Here is a 14,468-nt window from a genome sequence, read left to right on the forward strand (position 1 = left end):
CACACACACACACACACACACACACACACACACACACACACACACACACACACACACACACACACACACACAGAAAACGTAGCTACTTCTGGTGGTCAGGCTGGACCGTGGTGTGGACGCAACTGTGCCTGGATCGGCGTCGGACGAGCTGGCCTTGCCCTCGTCAGGGGGGCAGGAGAAACCGCGGTGCTGTCGACCTCCTGGTCTTGGCCCAAGTCCGCCCACAGCCGCCAGGGAACCAGTTCTGGCGCCAAATTGCGAGCAGGAGAGGGAGGCAGGTCCGCCCGCCGTTCGACCCCGTACTCCGAGCCAGCAGAACCCCAGAGCCAACCAAGGTGAGGCACGAGGCTCAGCAAGGCTCCAAAACACGGTGAAGAACACGATCGAATCAGCACAACAACAAGTACGCTTCCCGCGCAACAGCCTCCACACCAAAAAAACACGATCTTTTTGTCCCGATCTTCTTCCTCTTCTTTTTCGACCCCGAACAGAACCTTTTTATCCTCCCGTCCTCGTCACTTCCAATCGAGCCGTTTTATTGGCCCACCGCCGTCGCCTTCCGCCAATCGTGATCACGGGGCGGAGCCATCCGCAGCCCTGTCCTGTGACGTCACGGCCAGCCTCCAGGGACTACTAAAAGGGGTTTACGCAGACACACTTACCCTATCCCGTGTCCCTATCTAATTACGTGACAATTATCATTTCCCCCTTGAAGAAATGAACATTTGCTAGACAACTTATCACCACTGAATTGCTACTTATTACATCGAGATCCTGATACACTCGAACAGCATGGCATACCTAATTAAACATCCTAATTACCCTTTGAATGCATACCCCCCCTCAAACGTAACAATATTTAATGAAAATAAACAAATATTTACAAAGGACAATAATTCCAAAGGTAATGATAATAATGATAAAGTAAATAAATCTTAAAGTTGAGGCGCCTCTCACACAGACTCAAATACAGACAACAGGAACACAAAATAAAAATCTTCCTTTTGAGTATTCTTGTACTTAGCTTGGCCCAGAGCTGGACCTTGTGGAAATTGGAATCGAGCCACCTACACCAGCATGTGCATACGTGTGCAAAATGGCGCTTCTCTCGTAGCAGGACAAACGCACACCAGGCAATCTGCGAGCGGCACTCCACACCAAGGCTCAGAGCCCCAGTGTAATGGCTTCCTGTGCTCTGATCGTCCTCACCGACCCAACCAAGAGCCAAAGGCCTGCATCTTGCTTCACCACGCGAGCCAAAATGCCTCAACATGAATTCAATGGCTGTGTCGTCCTCCTTGGCATGCGCTCACCCTCCGCTATCGCCTCTCCAAACAATGCACCTCATTCCTCTGCTCTGATCACGGCTCTCCAAAAATGCGCAAGCCCTGAACTCCCGCCTCTGATTCTTTTCTGAATCAACTCTGCCTCGTGCGTTCCTCACACTGACCTTGTGCGTTCCCCATACTGACCTCGTCCGTGTGCTCTGCCGATCTCCCGTCCTATTTAGTAGGAAGCCTCCCACTCCCCCTTCTTCAGTTGTCTCACAATCCTCCACCTCTGGGGTGTGGCCTGCTCACACGAAACCCGGGAAGGCGGGGCCTCTGCCAGCTCGGCACGCCTGGCTTTAGGGACGTGTTCCCACCTTTAATGCCGATCTTGGAATAATAAAACATCGGGAAAAATTACAGAGGGGTGATTACATACTGGGAAGCTTATTCTTAATCCCGAGCTAATTAACACGACACCAACCCCTCATGTGATGACACGTAACACTTAAGCTCACAGATTCCCTACTGAGTTACATTGAGATGCCTCCTAGACGTCCACGGACCAAGCAACTCAAGTTTGCTATATTCTCAATTAAATTCTTCCATCTACCCCCACAATCGTAACAATATTAATGCTGCCTGGGAATTCTTCCACAAAGCCTTCTCTCATGAACAGATTTGTCCCATCTCGTCTGTAGTTATCATACCCGTCCTCTTGTCCCTGGTACACCGAGTCCTGTGAAGAGGCAGCTGCCTTCATACAACCTGCCTTCTCTTCCTGGAAGGCAAATCCGATCGAATGCAATCTTGGATCATGTCACAAATCCAGTAGCAAGTGGGTGTCCACTCATGAAAGCCAGTAAACAACATCTGGCCAATCTCAAAGCTGAAATTTCAAACGTGTCTCTTTCCTTAAACCTGGTGGCACTTGTCAATTCTGTCTCTGGTACATACTACCCCTCTATCCTTTCCCTCACCTCAATCACTGCCAACTATGCTCCTGAGGAACCCGAATACCTCCATTCTGTGTTTACTTCCAAATATTGTGTCCCCAGCCCCTCAATCCCTCTATCTACCCTACCCTACCCTCTCGTACTCAACTGCTCCTGGATCACCTGAGAAGGTAAAGAAGTTTCTGGCAACCCTAGACTCCAATTCTGCAACAGCCCTGGTTGGCATCAGCACATGTGTCCTAAAAATCTGCTCTGCCACTCTTGCACATCTTCTTTCAGCTTGGAAGTCAGCCATCGCTGCATTGCATAAACATGGTGCAAAAACAGATCCTTTAACTACAATCCTATTTGCATACTTCCAATTATGAGCAAAGTTGTGGAATCCATCATCACAGTTGACATCAAATCCTTCATTTTCTCCAAAACCCTTATCTCAGACCATGAGTTCGCATTCAGACCAGGTCACTCCACCTTGGACATGCTGCTTCTGCTTTCCCAACAATGGATGGAGGTCCTCAATCTCAAACCTTGAATCAGGACCGTCTCTCGATCCTGAAATATGTCAAGCACCTGACACAGTCTGGCACCCTGCCTTGCTCTCCAAGCACTCTGCCTATTGCATCCAACGCCACCTCCTCTCATGGCTTCCCAACTTCCTCCTCTCTCGTAGTCAGTACATGGCTCTCAATGGGATCCTCTCATCTCCTCTCCCTGTCGAGACTGTTGTGCCTCAAGACAGTGTATTGGACCCAGTCCTGTTTCTCATCTTCATGACTGATCTTTCAGATTTACTGGAAAATCCTGCAGATCTCTTCACTGATGATTCCCCCCTCTGCCGTAGCATCTCTGTGGTGGTTATCACACTTACAGTATATCTATAATCTCAAAGGTCACGCGACTTGTCTTGGTTTCATAAGCATCTTTAATTCATGCAAAAACTGAAGGAGATAAAATATAGCCATTAAGTACATGCAGTTACTTATAGTATAATGCATTATCCGAGACCTACGATGATACGTGTTTGGCTAACACAATACAATCATTTGCCTCAAGTTACTTCAGTTCAACAATACATTGAGATTCAGCTTACCTCGATCCTAGCGTCGGGTCTTAAATAGAAAACATGGATAATGGAGCCGAACAGTTTCTTCAGAAAATCTGAACTTTAAGCAGCTTACAAGGCCTTCATCCTTAGCTTAAGGGGAGTATGGCTCTCCCCTTTGGGTTGGTGCTCCTGCCTCAAACCTTGCACTTACTGATTGATGCCATGGAAACCAAAGCCCTCAAAATTGGAATTTCCCATGATAAAGCTGAGTCTCTGAGCTTGTTACTCTCACATTGTAGCCAGATCTGTGGCCTCTTCGTCTTGTACCACCACCTTTCTGGTCTTGTACCCTAAACTCTTCCCTTCTTCTACCCCCCTCCCCTGATAGGTTTCAGCAATGTGCAAACAGAATTCCATAATTGAGCAGTTGAGTTACAAGAAAAATTGGAAAGAGTATGACTGACATTAGCAAAGAGATTACATGGAGATATAGGAGTGGATACTGGTGATGGGTTGGTGGGGAAGGGGAGATTACGTGGAAATTGAGTGGATGTCTTTGCTTCGGCAGCACTGATGCTCTGCACCTAGTCTGATCCCAAGGGATGGAAGGAGGATGAGTGGATGTGGCGGTGGGGGTGGGTGTGCAAGAGTGTATTGAGATAGCAGAGTGGATCGGTAGGGCGGGGGATTACATGTTGATTTTGGGGGAAGGGTAGTTTCTGGAGATTACACAGATAGGTGGGGTGGGTGGAATTACATGGAGATAGGGAAGTGGATATATGTGGTGGGGGGGGGGGGTGGCAGATCTATGATCACATGGAAATGTGGGGGTGGGGGGGTGCATAGAAGCAGGTCGCAGAGATTACATTGAGATAGAGGGGTGGATATGGGAGGATGATGCAGGGGGACACCACATTGAGATAGGGGAAAGGGTACGAGGGGGTAAGGGGTGATTATTTGGAGATGTGGGTGTGGGAGGGGAGGGGTTCAGGGAAATTACATGGAGATTTATAGAGTGAATATGTGGGGAATATTATGCATGGAGATGGAGAGTGGAGCAGGAGAGATTACATGGAGATTGAAGAGTGGATATGGGGGTGAGGCAGGGAAGATTTTGCAGTGTTGTGAAGTTAAGTGTTTTAAGTGATGCCTGGTTGTAAAGTTGTTTATGTTGTCGGACTCTGTGTGGGGGTTGCTCCTGATTACACGTGAGTTATTGTTGGGGGTTATATGTGGGTAATTCTTGAACCGGGTGATCCATGTCAGAAGGCAAACTCAGTGTGTCTGTCTTACAGGCTCCCTGTACATGGTCAAGGTGCGGATCAGTCTTCAAGCAGAACTTGGAGATGATGCTGTAAGTACAAAATTATGGTACTACTAATAGTCATAGTAATAATAATGATGATGTTGACAAAAATTAATTATTTACCAAACCAGGATGAAAGTGGTCTCCTTTTTCATCTTAGATTATGCTGGAAATGACCTGTCTACTTCTCTTAACCTCTCTCTCTCCTTTATTGGCAAGGTTTTTAAATGAACACTAAGGTTAATAGACGTGCTTTACATCTGTCATATATGAAAGTCTTCGACCAAATCAGAAGCTAAAGCAAACTAGCAAGTTACCCGTGCCTGCAGGGATTCTAAACAGTGTTGGGAGATGGCAAAAATGCAAATGGCGTCTTCTGTCATCGAGCCGGCCAGCTGGGAGCAACAATTCGCATTTATTTCCACATCTGATGCAATTTTAATGCTGTTATGGCGGCGAGTTGCTCTATTTAAAACCGTTTGTTCAATATATGTCGCTTTTGATGCTGAGGGTGCATAATAAAAATTTATATTGTTGTCAAAGCCAGTGAACAATTGTAAATTAATAGCAGGATGCACTGCAATCAGTGTAAGTTTATGACATGTAATTTGTTTTATTAAGTGTCTTTCTTAATGTCACCAAAACTGATATAGACATAATACCAACCACCATGCCACCTCTGGGCACCTGTTCTCATGGAAGAATTTTCCATGGAATGTACGAAGGTATTGTGGAGTGTTGGGCCGCAAGTGCAAGTGATCAAACCACAATCTATAAAGGATGGGTCCATATACTGTTGGAGTTAATATCTCACAAATATCAATGACCATGCAGCTTGACTTATCCACTATTTTTAATGAAGAATTGAGAGGCTCGTGAGATTATGAATGTAACATTCTGTTGTTATTTAATTTTAATCTTGTTCTTAACGAACAGGAATGTGCTAAGAAAGGGGAAAAAGAGGGAAGGGAGGACAGAGAGTTGGGGGTGAGGAGGCAGAGAGTTGGGAGAGAGGAGGTTGAGGACTTGGGGTTGGGATGGGGGGAATTGCAGACTTAAGGTTTGGGGGGGGAGTTGAGGACTTGAGGAAGAAGAGGGAGGGGAGGACAGAGAGTTGGGTGGTGTGGGGAGGGGACAGAGTTGGGAAAAGGGGTTGAGGACTTGAAATTCGGAGGGGGTGGGGTTGAAGATTTGGGGTTGGTAGGGAGGCTGTGGACTTGGGGTTGGGAGGGGGTTAATGACTTGAGAATGGAGGAGCAAGTTGAGAGGGTTGTGGTGGAGTAAGTCGAGTACATTGGGTGCCTGAAGACTTGGGGATGGGAGAAAGATGAGGACTTGGGGTCGTTGGGGAGCTGAGGACTTTGGGTTGGTGGTGAAGAGGGTTTAGGATTTGGGGTTTGGGGGGGGGGGATTTGAGGACTTTTGGTGGGGAAAGGGGGGTTGATTTAATCAAGCAACATCTTTAGGGAGCACATACAGTCAGGTCAGGTCAGGTATGGGAGCATGTGCCAGAACAGCACGTCGCTGCGTCCACTTTCCGCCGGTACTCCAGGGGCCTCCGTCTGGCCATCCCCCAGGCAGATGCCAGGCCCATCCCCATCTCCTTGAGATGATGGTCAACCTGTTGCAACCATGAGGCACGTGGTCGACCCACTGGCCTCCTCCACTCATGAGACTCCCTCGCTGAGAGAATCTGGTGAGCAGGATCAGAGTCAGGAAAACGAGCCACATGTCCATACAGCCGCAACTGACGCTCACGGACTATGCAGGTAACAAATCTCATCCGAGTCTCTCTCAGCAACCGCTCGTTGGACACAAAATCCGACCAGCGATAGCCAAGGATTCTCCGAAGAGACCTGGTACCAAAGGAATTAAGTCTCCGTCTCAGATCCTTGGTCAGAGTCCAAGTCTCGCACCCATAGAGCAAGACTGGAAGTACCAAGGACCTGAAGACTCGGACTTTCGTCCTCCCGCACAGGTACCGGCAGCGCCACACCCCATGATCCAGTGAATCCATGACTCCCCAGGCCCGACCCAGACGTCTATTGACCTCTGACTCGCAGCCAGCAGAGACATGAATATCACTGCCAAGGTAAGTGAATCTCTCCACGACCTCAACATCCTCACCACAAACAGACACAGACAGGACAGCAGCATCCAAGATGTCACCGAAAGCCTGGATCTTAGTTTTGACCCAAGAAACCCGTAATCCCAACGGCTCCGACTCCTCATTCAGCACCTCGAGGGCCCCCAAGAGGATGTCTAAAGTCTCCGCAAAGATGACTGCATCATCTGCAAAGTCAAGGTCCGAGATCTTGACATTCCCAAATGACGCACCGCAACTTGATCTCTCCGACATCATCCCTAGAATCCAGTCCATACAAGTGCTGAAAAGTGTGGGGGCAAGTACATATCCCTGATAAACTCCAGTAACAACTGGAAATAAGTCAGAGATGGTACCACCACACTTCACAGCACTCTCAGTCCCAGAGTAGAGTTCAGACATCAGATCGATCAGTTTTGGTGGCACCCCACGAAGACCAAGAATCCTCCAGAGGACATCCCGATTCACTGAATCGAATGCTTTACAGAGATCAACATAGGCTGCAAGCAGCCCCTGCCGAAACTCTCGTCTGCGTTCGGTGAGGACACGAAGTGCAAGGATACGGTCAATCGTTGACCTCTTTGGTGTAAAGCCTGACTGCTCTGGACGCTGGTGCTCAAGCAGATGGTGGTGAACCCTATCAAGAATTATCTGAGCAAAGACCTTGCCCGGCACTGAGAGCAGCGTCACCCCTCGGTAGTTGTTGCAGTCTTGGCGATCACCCTTCCCTTTCCAGAGAGGGACAACAAGGCCCCTCTTCCAGTCAGTTGGGATGATGCCAGTATTCCAGGCAGAGCACAAAACTGCATGCAACGACACGAGTGCAGCATTTCCACCAGTCTTGAGAAGTTCGGCATGGATGCCACAGATCCCTGGAGCTTTGCCCCGTTTCAACTGGTTCACCGCAGCCCGTGTTTCCACAAGCGTAGGTGGACCACAGTTGATTCGAGGGTCAGCAACAGGGATTGTAACACCCTTGACGTCCAACTCGACAGTTGGGGGATCAGCCTGGTACAACCGCTCAAAGTAACCGGCCCAGCGGGCCTTCACTTCAGACTCCTCTGTCAAGAGCCTACCACTCTCTGCTCGAACTGTAGTGCTCCGAGGGATGGGCTTGGATGAACGTAATGCGCGAATTCCCCTGTAAGCGGGACGAGAATCACCTGTCCACAGGTGATGCTCTACCCCCTCACAGATTCCTCGCACATAGGCCTCCTTGTCCACCCTCAGTGCACGTACAGTTTTATGCCTCAGCTCCCTGAACAGCTCAGCTCTGCCATTCAGCCTGGCCCTGCGACTCTGGTCAATGGTATCCAGTGTCCCTTGAGAGACAAAATTCTTCTTTGCCCTGCGGTGAGCTCCAAGGCATCCACCGGCAACATCAAGGACGGTGGTCTTGAAGGCGCTCCACAACTCTTCAGGACCCCCCAAAGCACCCAGACCCCCCAAGTGTCCACTCAGCCTGTTCGCAAACTCCTCAGCTACTCTCTCATTCCTGAGCTTGGCAACATCCAGCCTAGGCTGGGCTGGTACCATTCTCCAGGATTTAAGGTGCAGCTTTAGAGTTGCTACAACAAGCCTGTGGTCAGTATTGAGGAACTGAGCACTCCGCTAGACCCTGCAGTTCTGGATCATCCTCCAACGACCGTCAATGAGGACATGGTCAATCTCCTTTGCCACACCGCCAGCGTTGGAATACCAAGTCCAGCGATGAGCTTGTGGGCGCTGAAACCATGAACCAGCCACCCTAAGTCCATGACTTCTTGCAAAGTCAAGGAGCTTAGTGCTACTCTGGTTCATAGTTCCTGACCCATGGGGACCAACACACACCTCATAACCGTCCCTATCAGTTCCAGTCGATGCATTGAAATCCCCCAAGACTAGAAGTGTATCTCGTCTGGGGCACTGATCAACCACAGACTCGAGTGTGGCGTAGAATGCATCCTTCACGGTGAGATCACTCGCCTCAGTCGGAGCATAAACGGAGACCAGGGAAATGACACCTAAGGAGTGACGAATCCTTAATCTCATAATACACTCGTTGACCGGTGTTACCTCAATTATCATTGGGGTCAGCTTATTGGATACAGCTACAGCAACTCCTTGGGTATGATAACCATCAGAGCGACCAGACCAATAGTAGGTGTAACCACCCACCATTATCTCGCCGCAATCCGGTCTCCGAACCTCAGAGAGAGCTGCAATCCCGATGTCCAAACGCTTGAGCTCAGATGATAACAGAGACAGGTGATCATCCTCTCTTAGGGATAGGACATTTCAGGCACCCACCCGAAGGGAGCGCCTCAGGTTAACCCAAGGAGACCGCCGTCTGGTGGACGACACCTCAGCACCACTCCGACACACTCTCCCGCAATCTGACCCAGGGATGTTACCCCGTGGTTTCCCTCCTATCAAAGATTGGGGGTCCCGAAGGCTTTGCCCCAATCCCGTCATCCGGTGAGCTGCCCTGCGAAGGGAAGCTGCACAGGAGGTACTCCCACGGAGTGGGTTTTCAGATTTTTTTGCGTTTTTGCGTTTTGCGGAATGAAGGGTTTTACAGTGGCCGGAGTGCAAATCCTGCCATCAACCTCCTAATAAGAAGTGACCCAACTGCAGGAGGACGTCCGCAGACACAGTTGGGCACTAGATATGGATGGCCGTTGGCTCACAAGGAGCTCCTCCGCCCTTTGACAGGTTTTGTTTTTAATCCTGCTGGGTGTCCATATCCAAACACCCTCCTCACCAGAAAACCTGGTGGGGGAGACGGTTTAGTCGCCGACAACCCGACCATGGAACAGGTTAGTGCAGGTTTACATGGTACCTGTAGCAGGTCACAAATCGAACCTGACCTGACATGCTACATACAGTAGCTCGACAATATTAAATTCCCATGATATTTATTTGACTGTTCTTTGCATAATATTGTTGAAGTCACGTCTTACAATACACAGAATTTCCACGGGTTTCAGCTTGTAATATTAAATGTCACACAACTCTCTTGTGGAGAGACATGGAACGATAATTGTTTTCCTGTGTGTCTTAACTGACTGCATTTCCCTCCACCCTCTCCCATCCTTCCCCCAAGTACACCTGGGATGAAAATGAGAAGTACCTGTTCAAATGCATGATTGCATTTGCGATGCAGATTTACTGCAACAACACCCAGGAGAAGATGCCCACATTTGAGTGAGTTTATTTTATTCTTGCCATGACTCACGCACTCTACTTTATACTCAAAACCATGCTTCTATGCTTTCCACACACCTCCAAGCTGATTGCAAAGTACCTTGATCGGATTCATTCCTGTTTAGTTTGATTGAAATTTGAGCTAAATCATTTTAGAAATCCATGGTTTGTCATTGGTGTATTTAAAATGCATTACCCTCACTTACATCGACATACAAATGCAAAGAGAGTGGAGGGAAATGTAGTCAGGAATTGCTACATTAGCAAGGTGGAATGTAATACAGCACTTTCGAAATGATGTATGAATGCTAACGAGGCCTTTTGCGCATGTGCTGTGTATGTCTTTACACTGACTCGGTTCTGCTCGCCGGGCACTTTTAACCTGCTGCTACTAGCGTGAAATCTGGAATTCAAATCACCTTTTAAACATCATTTTCAGCATTTAAAAAGAAGAGTGGCAATTTCAAAATAGTTACCCATAATTGTTATCTTCCTGAATGCAAATTGGACTCAAGGAAGTCGAGGAAATACGAGAAATACCTGTAGATGAGACTGATAGGTGTTGATTTCCTGTTCAAGCAAGTGGCCATAGTGAATATATATTTTACACACACACACACACACACACACACACACACACACACACACACACACACACACACACACACACACACACACACACACACACACACACACACACACACACACGCTTAAAGTTTTAGCAATATATTCAAAAATATAGTATAATTTCTCTTGTGGCCCAAGAATCAAACAAACAATATATTTAAAACTCTTTCACAGCTCCCATCCCAACCCACCCCTTTCCAAACATGATTAATAGTAAATATTATAATTTTAAACTTACCCTGTAATCCACAAGCCCCAGACATGTCATTTCCATTGGTGTTCAGAGGCACGTAATCCAGATACACGGTCCATTCACTGGTAGCGATCTGTCGGGGGTTTGTGTAGTACATGCCCGTCCATCGGAACTTGCACCGGCCCACATGGTCGGGAGTTTGCAGTACAAGCAGCTTCCCGTTCGGTGAGCCAAGAAAGTTCTCCAAGTCTTTCATTGTGCAAAGGCAAAGTCCTTTCTCTGAGGTACTTTTCCAAGTATTTTCAGCTTCTCTTAATAACTTTGCAAGCCATTTTTGGTGACGATACTGATCTCGCACACATGATATACTTTATGATTCCCTGAACGCCGCCATTTCCTGGGGTTTTTGCATGCATGCGAGAGTAACGTGCCCCACGGGGGAGAATGTTGCATTGCGTGTAATATTAAGGCACCCACAATAATGTTGCATTTGGTGTGATATTTAGGTAATATACCTAGTGTTGGCTTAATGGTTAGGGTGGTGGGCTTGGATCCTCAGATCCTGAGTTCAAATCCCCCTTGGCTGTTGAATTAATACTCGGTGGGGTTGACTCTGCCCATCATCCTTCTGAGGTCGGCCAACCAGCTTGCTGGTATCCTGTGTCAGAGTGGTGACCCATCCAGGATTGTGCCCAATAGGCAAGGAGACTGTTTAGGCAGTACCAACGCTCTGCACAGAGTATGGTCCCAATGGATGGAGGGATGTAAGAGTAAGATGCCCCCCAGTGGAAAATTTTCCATTGCATGAAAGATTAAGGGAATGTACAAGAGGCAGGACACCAGTGGAGAAGGTTGCATTGTATGCAATATTGAGGTGCCCACACAAACCTCAAGGTACCCAATGGTGGAAAATGTTGCATTTTGTGTGATATTTAGGCAAGCGATGTAAGAGTATGATGCCCTGCAGTGGAAAATGTTGGATTGCATTTCGGAATAAGGTTGCTTCCGGGAGAGAATTTTGCATTTCGTGAGTACATCTATTAAGTACAGCACGCACCATTGGAATGTAAGCAGAAGGTACCCTCTTCTGGAGACTGTAGCATTTCATGTCTGAGTGAGGTGCCCTCTGGTGGAAATTTTGCTTGTGATGTAAGAGTAAGATGCCCTCTGGTGGAGAAGGTTGCATTGCATGACATATTAAGATAACCCCAGGAAGATGAAGGTGTCTTCCAGTGGAGAATGTTGTGTTGCGAGTAATACTAAGGCAATCCAAATTTTGACAACCCATGTTGGAGAAGTGGAAATATCTCTAGCTATAATAATAAATGTCAGTGTGTGTCAGTCCATCAGTCAGTCTGTTTCCTCCACAACTCCAAAACCATGAAACCTCGCGGCCCCAGACTTTGCATGCATACTAAGCAAACTCGAAGGTAATGCATGAATGAAAATTGGGTGTTTAGGTTCATTTAAACACCCTTTTTGAAGAAATTAATGGCCTTATTTAATTATCCTTAATCAATGTGTCATCCTTGGTCAGCCCCTAAGTCAGCTTGCTGAGGTCTTAATTCGCCATTTTGTTTGGCCTGCTCAACAATGCCTTGACTTGGAACAAGCCGCAATGGATTCTTAACGATAAAGCACTCAAATTTTTTTTTTTTTCACTTTCCTCACTCATGTCATTGAATGCCTCATCTTCGTACCTACGAATCACTGTATAAAGCACAATGCTTATAAACGCCTGGAGACACCAGTGTTTGTGGCTTTATTTCATTTCCACAAAGGCAAACCTTCAGAATCTCTTAAACTGAGTCAGATTTCAAAATTTAACCTTTTTAGTTGACCTTAGCAGCAGTTCTGACTGCTAAAAAAAAGTTTTCATTGTCCAATTCAGACATAGTTTCACATTTCGGGCATCTCCGTGTATTTGTGCTTTATTTAGTTTCCACGCATGCGATAACCTCTAGAATCTCTTAAACCGAGTCAAATTTCGAAATTTAAACTTCTTCATTGATCTCAGCAGCAGTTCTTACTGCTAAAAAAAAAAAGTGTGAAATTGTCCAATTCAGATATTGTTTAACATTTTGGGCATCTCCAAGTATTTGTACTTTATTTAGTTTCCACACATGCGATAACCTCGAGAATCTCTTAAACTGAGTTGAATTTCAAAACTTAAAATGCAGAATTGATCTTAGCAGCAGTTCCGACTGCTAAAATAAAGTATTCATTTGTCCAATTCAGACATAGTTTGACACTCCGGATGTCAGCTGTAATCACATTTCAGCTGTAATGCTTATGAACATCCAAAGAGTTGTATTCGCACATTATATGATACTCTGGATCAAATGTCCGGACAGTGGTTATCTCTGGACGTATCTGGATGGTGGTTATGTCCGGACAGTGGTTATCTCTGGACGTGTCTGGGTGGTGTTTGTCTCTGGACGTGTCTGGGCGGTGTTTGTCTCTGGACGTGTTCAAGAAGTGTTTGTCTCCGGACGTGTATGACTGGCAGAAAATGTATTTCAGACATGATTTTGTTTCTATCTGGGCCATTCCATGTTATTCTGGGCCATTCCATGAAAACTCATCCCAGCATGCAAAAATATTTTTTCCTCATATTGGAATGGAAGATGCTTTTTATTTATTGTACAAAGCTCATTTTACATAAGATAATCAAAAACTTTTCAAACCGGAATACCTTTCCATGAAATACCACTTGCGAATACAACACATGCGAAGTTACAAAACAGTAAAAAAAAAAAAACATTGCTTATTTCTGTTGCCTTAAAATCACAGAGTTGTTTCACACAGAAAGACAAGTACAGTGTACAAATGCAAGACACGAGATAAATTATTATTACAACTCTTGCTTGTGTAATTATGTCATGCAAATTTCAAAATTTTTGAGATTTAACTTTATCCTTTTACATGCAACACAAATTATCAAAAAGTTTTTATAAAATGAAAGTAATTTAAGGAACTCCAAAGTGGTTTTGTTTTAAAAGCAAGAATGCTTATGTCATCCAGAAGTGGCAAAAGAAAATCTCCTGAAGCTTTAAGTGATTGAATGATGTTGCCTTATTGTGTGTAACACAAGTAACGTTGCATTTAACCAGTTGCACAAGTTATTGCTGATTTTGAATATCAGTGTTAAATATATAGTGAACATGTCCACCTGCAACAGCTACTACTCTGTTCTGGTCTTTCATATGGCAGCTTGCCTACAAGGTTGCTATCATTTCTTTGAACACAGCTGTGTCACTGATGCTGTGCCCCTCCACCAGTATACTGGTACTCATTTTCCAACCTCAAGGATGACAGATTGAGCCAACCCCACCTGGTGTTAATTCAGCAGCTAAAGGGGCTCAAACTCAGGACCCTAGGACCCAAAGCTAGCCACCCTAACCACTAAGCCCACACCAGGCTGGTAGCTACTACTGGAACTGAAGGTTCAGTTTTGTAGACCATATCCTGAGGCTTGTAGTCAAGGATGTCAGTTGGTACTGGCCACCTCCATAAACCACTACATCCTGATTCCATAACAGTAACTTCAGTGTCCTCACCAATGATTCGGGCCACTTCCCCTGGAAAACTCTTGCCATCATATTTAACATTCACTCAATCCCCTCCAGTACTTCAATACTGATAGACTGTTTGCAAGCTGGCACATTGGATACAGCTGTATCACTGGCACTAGCAGATGCAACAGAGACATTGGAATATTAAATTAGAATAGAAGGTTGAACATGTTTAACATCACTGTTGGTCTTCCACAATTTTAGGTGA

At 46.3% G+C, this 14,468-nt stretch overlaps 1 protein-coding gene across 2 annotated transcripts in view; it reads left to right on the forward strand.

The window, feature by feature from the left end:
- ACE2 (angiotensin converting enzyme 2) overlaps positions 1-14,468 on the forward strand; it is a 141,424-nt gene that overhangs the window by 90,264 nt on the left and 36,692 nt on the right. For both annotated transcript variants that reach the window (XM_085896870.1, XM_085896869.1), the window contains 2 exons: positions 4,565-4,623; positions 9,765-9,865. In XM_085896870.1, coding sequence (XP_085752996.1) covers positions 4,565-4,623; positions 9,765-9,865 — 160 coding nt within the window. The remainder of the gene's footprint in view (positions 1-4,564; positions 4,624-9,764; positions 9,866-14,468) is intronic.

Source organism: Eptatretus burgeri, chromosome 10 (genome assembly GCF_056783735.1).
Source record: "Eptatretus burgeri isolate ZD-2024b chromosome 10, Ebu_testis_v1, whole genome shotgun sequence".
Taxonomy (NCBI): domain Eukaryota; kingdom Metazoa; phylum Chordata; class Myxini; order Myxiniformes; family Myxinidae; genus Eptatretus; species Eptatretus burgeri.